This window comes from Bidens hawaiensis, unplaced genomic scaffold (genome assembly GCF_021521415.1).
Source record: "Bidens hawaiensis isolate Kalapana, Puna unplaced genomic scaffold, B.hawaiensis_p1.1 tig00021687_1, whole genome shotgun sequence".
Taxonomy (NCBI): domain Eukaryota; kingdom Viridiplantae; phylum Streptophyta; class Magnoliopsida; order Asterales; family Asteraceae; genus Bidens; species Bidens hawaiensis.
Genome location: NW_027493371.1, coordinates 57,110 through 64,795, shown reverse-complemented (window position 1 = coordinate 64,795; position 7,686 = coordinate 57,110). Strand labels below are relative to the sequence as shown.

At 33.6% G+C, this 7,686-nt stretch overlaps 1 protein-coding gene across 1 annotated transcript; it reads right to left on the bottom strand.

The window, feature by feature from the left end:
• Positions 1-1,949: 1,949 nt before the first annotated feature.
• LOC143564001 (uncharacterized) lies at positions 1,950-3,154 on the bottom strand. Its single transcript, XM_077051405.1, has 5 exons — positions 2,988-3,154; positions 2,713-2,785; positions 2,572-2,623; positions 2,270-2,339; positions 1,950-2,177 (listed from the first exon to the last, which is right to left on the bottom strand). The coding sequence occupies exons 1-5, from the start codon at positions 3,102-3,104 to the stop codon at positions 2,091-2,093; spliced, it is 399 nt and encodes a 132-aa protein (XP_076907520.1). The 5' UTR covers positions 3,105-3,154; the 3' UTR covers positions 1,950-2,090.
• Between the last annotated feature and the right edge of the window lie 4,532 nt (positions 3,155-7,686).

Here is a 7,686-nt window from a genome sequence, read left to right as displayed (position 1 = left end):
TTCCTTACCCGACATTATCCCTCTAGGAGCCCATTTGGACCTTATTATTTTCCACTTTCTAAACTGAACATTACACACCATATTAGTCTTGGCTGTTATTTTATTTTAACCTTGTGTGATGAATTCTAGTCGTTATCGAGTTGTATATAGTCAGTTGTAGAGCATAGCACACAATGTACGTATGTCTCAATAGAGTTGTAAGTATTGTTAATCAGTTTGTATTTAAAAAAAAAATTCAACAGAAAGCTAAAAATAAGTTATCAGCTTTATTTGAGTTATTGGAAATAGTAGTTCGTTTGTATTTAATTGTTTAGTTGTTTATTTATAAAACTAGGTTTCATCCATCTTAGTCATTAAATATGCCTAATCTACACCCAAACCTAAGCCTCAACAAAACCTCTGTCCGAGTCTTTATGCAACCGGTGGGTAATGAGTGGAGATAAGATGTAAGTAAACATAACTTACATATATGCATCAGTTACATTCGTTAACTTAAAATGAACTAAAAAATTTAATACGTAATTGTTTAACTTAGTTTTTATAATAATGTGGTTATATAAGTTACTTAATTTTTGTATCATAAATTATACCAACTACAAATTTGACAATACCAAATGTCAGTACTATAAGGAACATTATCCCTACTGAATAAATCCCTGGTTTCCTCGCTATGGGCTCTTCAATGATCTCAGGTAAGTCTATAGACAAGTTAAGATTCCATTGGTTATATCATGTTTCAACAATTTTTTAGACAAAAGTTGACTTTATGGTCAAATGGACCAAAGAGACATTACCTGTTTGTTCAAGGTTCAGGTAACAAGCGGACAAGGCTGTGGCAGCAGCACACAAAGCCGTGGTGACACAAGCTTTTAAAGAACAGTTGTCGCTTATTATTTTGGTATTTATATTTGTTATTTATCTTTGGTTTAATCTTGTATTCATAAAACCAGATAGTTCACTTCGTTTATTATTTTGGAACCACCCAGCCAAAACACCCCCATAAGGCGTATTAACTTATGTTTTTGCCCATCGGTATATTTTGGACAAACTTAAACCTGATACAGTTCACTTCGTTTATTATTTTGAAACCACCCAGCCAAAACACCCCCATAAGGCGTATTAACTTATGTTTTTGCCCATCGGTATATTTTGGATCTATGTCATCAACTAATTAACGACGTTTACCTGGTTGGATTCTATTAAATAATAACATATCTTTTACATATAAAAAAACATCAATACAATTCCAATATGTCAACTATATTGAACCGGGATAGACTAACACGACCCCCTTAATATATCTTTTATCTACAAATTAATTACGAACACCTTTGTAGTTCTCATTGAAGTTCGTTTTTGAAAATTGATATCTAAGGTCTGGACCCTAAAAATATTAAGGCGTTGGATAAGACTTTTCTTTCTAAATTAATTGTGATAGTTCAAGTCATATGTAAGTAGAAAATAAAGGTGCAACTTGTGAGTGTATTTAGACACGTTTTGAGTTGTTATTCTAAAAATTGTATTATTTTGAGTTAATGCACACGATGGTTATGCAACTGATTAGTTTAAAACACCCCCACGCAACGAGTAAGCCGAGTTCTAGGCGAGCCGTCCCCAAGTACTCTCCTACTAAGGCCAAGTACTCCCAACTCCCCAGTCGGCCGCCTAAGTCAGCCTAGCGACTTTTGAAACCTTAGGTGCAGTCTAACAATCTCTAATTCTCTCATCTTAAGTCAAGTCAATTTAAGTCTGGCACTACCTCCCCCCTCTATAGTAAGGTTTTCCACTAATATGAATAATATTAACTAATAATGGTATTGATACATAACTGTATCTATAGTAATACTTAGGTAAAGATAATATTTCTATAAATGTTACAACTTAAAATACATATTTTTTAAACTCACTCCTCTAAAAATTTATACTTTTTAAGAAGCATATGATAAATTTAAAGTAGTTATTAAAAAAAAGAAAAAAAGCACCATCCCACCAAAGACTTGTTCTTCACCTTTGACCAAACAAGGCCAAGAAACATATAAATCTTGATCATGATCAGAAACAAAATGCCTATTTACACCAACATTACTTGTTTAAGATTCTTCCTTTGTAAAATAACTTGGTGGCAAGCTAAACTCCTCCACTCGACTCAAAAACCCAACATCCTCATCATCCGGTTTCTGTACAAAGAAAAGAAAAAGAAAAACACATATTAGTTTGATTTCTAAACTCAAAGCCACTTGAGACAATTATGTTCTTGTAAAATAAATACCAGCATTTCCAAGTTGTAGAAACGATCCAGCATCTGCAAGACATCCGAAGCAGAGAACTGCCTGTTGAAGCTGAGGTGGCAATATATGGAGACGTGGTCAAATTGAGTTGACACGAAACAGGCCCATAACAAACAATATTATTAGTAGGTTGTATGCATAATGCATTATCAATATGATTTGATACATTTCCGACCCATTTAACCCATTAAACCAAAAACATAATTTAAACCGACCCGTTCATAAGTAATTTGGTCAAAATGGTCAACTTTGTTTGAAATGTTAAATTGAGGAGGGGGAAAACCTTCTTCGCATATATTCTGTTAAACCGTAAAGAACAAAATGGCGATGTATTCCTGAAACAAAAAAAAAAAATAAATAATAAAAATAATAGTATACAAAGTAACAAAGAAACTGAAAGTTGGGTTCTGCGTGATAAGTTCACCTTGTAATTTTACAGGTGGATAGATTTCAAGAGCTTCTAGCAGTTTAAGCTCCAACTCAACTTGTGATTGCTCCTAAATTACATAACATAAAAAAAATTGAGATCTTTATATGCATATGCCAAAAATGAAAATAATTAGTGGTGTGCACAGTTTGGTTAAATTAAAAACGAGTAAAATTGCACAAAATGTTCAAAGTGGTTAGGGTTTAGAGCAAGGATCAAGTTGAACAGTTTTTGAAAAGAAAAGAGAGATGGAATTAATATAAATAAGTAACCTTGCTAAGGGAAGAAGCGGAGGAATTTGGAGGTTTGCAAGGAGAGTGAACAGACAATCCATCTTGTTCGTCTTCTTTACCTCCACCAACACTCTTCTTATTCACTCCACCATTCATCTTTCTTTCAATTTTACAGATTCAATCAAATTCCAATTGATTTTGATTTTGATTTTGGTTAGGTTTTCATCGGGGTACCTAGGGTTTGTTGCTGGGCTATTGGGCCTTTTTTTGGTCCAATTTCATTTTTACTTTAAAAACGCCTTTTATTCGTTATTATTTATTCCAATCATAATAATCATTAGTTATTGAAGAAACAAAAATCGATTCGGGTTTGAATTGAGTTAATGTTCTCCGGTGATGAAGACGAACGCAACCACGCCTTGTCTTTTACGGCTCGTCTCAGATATACAAAACATAAATAATTCATTAGAGGTCGGACTCTCTGGACCACCCTTTGACGCTCTAGTCAGTATTGGAGTCACCATTGTCATCTATAGGTAGGTACGTCTGAGGGTTAATATCAAATATTAATTTTTAGTATATCTCTATTTTATAAGATTTTAATATCAAATATTTGATGAGATTTTTTTAATTTAATGAGATGTTATCATGTTTAAGGGTTATCTGGGTTTAGTGAGACTCGTACCCGTGGATTCGAGTCAAATGCATGAGAACTCTCTATTTACAAATAAATCAATCTGATGGTTTTTAAAGATTTTGTTTATATATATATTTAGGATTCCAAGAATAATAATAAATAGTTATTAAAGAAACAAAGTGTAACATCCAACTCTTGATAATAATAAATAAAAGAATTTTGTTTACTTAATAGTGTGTTTATTTAGTTAAGTTAAATAAAAATAAGACAAAAAGGCAAAACTCGTCTTTTATGTTTGCACGTTTTTTCAGTGGTTGTCCTTTAGCAAACTTAATGACATAAAATATCATTTATGCTTATAACCCTTATCACATTACGTCCTTTGATCCTAACACAGTTAACTTTTTCTCGTTAAATCCAGTCATGTGCAAGGCACATGAGAGTAGGTTAGTAAATTTATATAATTATTTAATAATTATAAATATAAAAAAATATATATATCTCCTTCCTTCCTCCTCTCCAAAGTCCAAACCACCACCGTACACCCCTCTTATTTCTCTCTTTACACCACAAAACCACCACCATACCAACGTCGCCTCCACACCCTCCGTCACCACACCAGGCCAACCACGGTCATCGACCTCACCACCGTCTACCCCTGACAAATATGGCGACACCAAAATAAGTTCGTTCGCCGGAATTTGCTACCTGGAAAGTCGGAATGCGTATGCAAGTCTCAATCTATCATTCCCCTAAACTACCGGGTCTTATTTTTTCGTTTCTCACCGGAAAATGCCGACGGCAGGTCGGAGCCCTAGTTCTTGGCCGGAATTGCGAGAGTTGCAGGTCTGCGTCCCCCAACTGGTTGCCAGAGAAGACGACCACGCAGAAATTACGGGATTTGATGTCCTCTCCACTGCCACAAAATTCATCAGTTTACCTAGGAAATGAAAAAAACAACCACCGCTGGTAGACATAGGGTTTCTGCAATGATGATGATCGTGGCTGATATTGATGATGGTTGGTGGGTGCACTAGTGTGTGGTTTTGGTGAATATGAAGGGATAAAGATGGGGGTTAAAAAGATAAATATGTTTATTTATTCCAAGACCAAAATTTTAAGTCAATTACACAAATAACCCCTGAGGGATAGAAAGACTAAATTGCCCTTACATGAGGTGCACATGACTGGATTTAACGGGAAAATCTAACCCTCGTTAGTGAAAAGGATGAACCGTGTAAGATTTTTGAACATAAAGGATGTTTTATGTCATTAAGTTTGCTAAAGGACAACCACTGAAAAAACGTGCAAACATAAAGGACGAGTTTTGCCATTTTGTCTAAAAATAATATAGTGTGAGTTTGGACAATAAAAGATGGAATAAGGGATGATGATGGGTCTTAGGTCCATTAACTTAGGGGTATATAAACACCTTAAACCTCCTGAAAAACCCTAAAACCCTCATTTCATTCATCCAGCCTCCTCCACACACACAAACACTCCTATTCCATTTTGGCTCAGATCCGAATCGGAAACCAAGAAGAGTTTGTGTTAGATCTTCATTACATCTAAATTCACGTGTTGAATCAACCCCGAACCATGAAGTGAACCAAAAAAAGTACATTTTGGGTTAAAGGTTAAGTTTTTAGGTCGGTTTGGCCTAGGATTTGATACTAAGGAAAATCAGGCCTTATTATGTAACAAAAATGTAAACTTGAACGCAAACAAGTTGTTTGAAATAAAACGGGACAAACAAGTGACGTTTTGACCGTGTTAGAATGAGTAAACGAAGTTGTTATGGCCTGAAACTCGTTTTATCAGTAAAACAGGCATAACTGGATATAAGGAAGTTATTAGAATGGAAATACACGAAAAACCATGTTTGAATCGAGTTCTGGAAGAAACTTGATTCGTTTGGAAAACGAATCGAATCGTATTAGAAATTAACCTAATCGAATTGAAACTCGATTCGATTGGTTTGAATTTCAGTTTTCTGATGAAGTTTTTAGTAAAGGGTTATTAATGAGAATAAAATTTTTTCAAAATGATATGGCAGCTCGACCCCAACCAGGGGATCTGCCCCTTGGACCCTACTAGGGGCTGCCGCCCCTAGAACCCCGCTGCCAGGGGCGCTGCCCCCCGGACTGTCGCACCCCAATCTAAGGCAAAAATGTGTGGGCGCGAACTGATTGTTCATAGCTCTCAAGGTATTATCATGCAATAATTTAAAGTGGCAATATCTATTAATTATGTTAAATATCTAAATAAACAAAGTACATAAATTAAAAATAAAGGCAACAAGATAATTCAAAATTCCAAATTTAAAACTAAGTCTTGATTTATTTTTCTAACAGTATTAACTCTAAATTATTCACCAATTTTGATATCAGTTCAAACAATAACCTGCATACACGTATAAAATAAAATAGTTTTGTCAACACAAGGTTGAGTGAGTAAAACACCAATTAATTCAATATAATATAATATGTAAAAATGAGCAAACTGTCCTTAATGCGGTATACAATTAAGCCATAGCATGTAAACATTTAAAACAAATAATGTGTGGACTAAATCGTTACCATGCGAATCGGGCGTTGGTTATCATGAGTGAGTTGTCAGTGAAACCATTTTCATGCGATTGGACGCTAGCCACTACCACAGTCGTATGATCATACTAAATGTGAATATGATGGACCTCTCTGAATGCAATAAAATAAACAAATAAACATGTAACAAGTTAAGCACATGATTGATTACTCACCTTATCAATAAGGCAAATGAATGAATGAGTGTGATAAGAACAACAAATTAAATGTCACGCTTGCCGAGATAGATCAACGGAAAATCCTATGTAATAATAATAATTGGAGAATGCCATGAATTAATAAAAGGACTAATAAAGATTAAAAGATATTTGAAATTGAACTGGTATTTGTGTGTTTAAAATAATTTATTTAAAGTTTATTGTCTTAAATTTATTAAAATTATATTAGTAATAATAAAATAAATCCTTTAACTTATAAATATTAAAGTTGTAATAATTAATACAAATATTTGTTTATAAAAGTATATGACCAATAATTATCTTAAAATGTAAAATAATAAGTTATAATTATATAATTTAATTATGCAATTTAAATTAAAACCTTTATTAAAACTTTTATCAATTTAACTATTATATATATATATGTGGTTTTAACCAAAGTTTGAAAAAGTGACTAGTTAAAATGTCAGTTATGACAAAATATTAATTAATTATTAACTTTTATAATATTTATAATATTATTTAATTGATTATATGAATTATTATGATACATAAAATAGATTTCTAAAATAAAAAGAGGGAAAACGTGCTGGGAGTGGCTTGATCCTGTGCCCCCAGCCACTCAGAGACTTAACACGCGCACCCTAGCCACCTGGGCTAGGGTGTTAATTGATCATAAACTTGAATTAGATATATTAAGAACACACGGACGCAAACCCCAAATTAGTATGAACCCTAACAATCACAATCGGCCAAAACACTTGATGTTTGGCCGATTTTTCATAGGGTTACTGATACTGACGTTAAGAGAAACTAATAAATGTTTAAATTACCTTAAACGATTTTGAAATGAGGCTAACTAAGACAATTACAAGCCGTCTAGAACGCGCTTAAGAACGGGAACTATAAACTACGATAATACAATTCGTTAGGGGGCTTTTGATGGCGACGAGTAACGGATATTGTAGACGAAAATAATTGTGTTATAATGATCTCTAAATATATCTTAGCTCAAGACGGTTAGTTAATAAGTAATACGAATCAATTTTGATTGTTATTACCAAATAAATTCGTCAGTAAGGCCGATTATGGCAAGAAGAATAACACGCACTAATCAATTCCAAGATTACAACGACAATTAAGCTTCAAGCAAACTAAGCGGGTTACGGGTTTGGTAATTGGATCATGGATGCGGGTTGGGTTAATGGGTAAATGGGCTAATTGATATAATATTTCTAGATTTTGCAAATAAGTCCCTCAAGTATAGAGATGGAAACAAAACAAGATTAAAGTATAGTTAAGGGTTAAAAGTGGATATCTTTGATAATTGTTTTGAT

Excerpts from the sequence above, each read along its gene's own strand:
- LOC143564001 (XM_077051405.1), bottom strand. The coding sequence starts at position 3,104 with ATGAATGGTGGAGTGAATAAGAAGAGTGTTGGTGGAGGTAAAGAAGAC. Across the intron at positions 2,786-2,987 it reads CCGCTTCTTCCCTTAGCAAG|GAGCAATCACAAGTTGAGTT; the intron begins GTTACTTATTTA and ends TATGTAATTTAG. Across the intron at positions 2,178-2,269 it reads TCTACAACTTGGAAATGCTG|AAACCGGATGATGAGGATGT; the intron begins GTATTTATTTTA and ends TTCTTTGTACAG.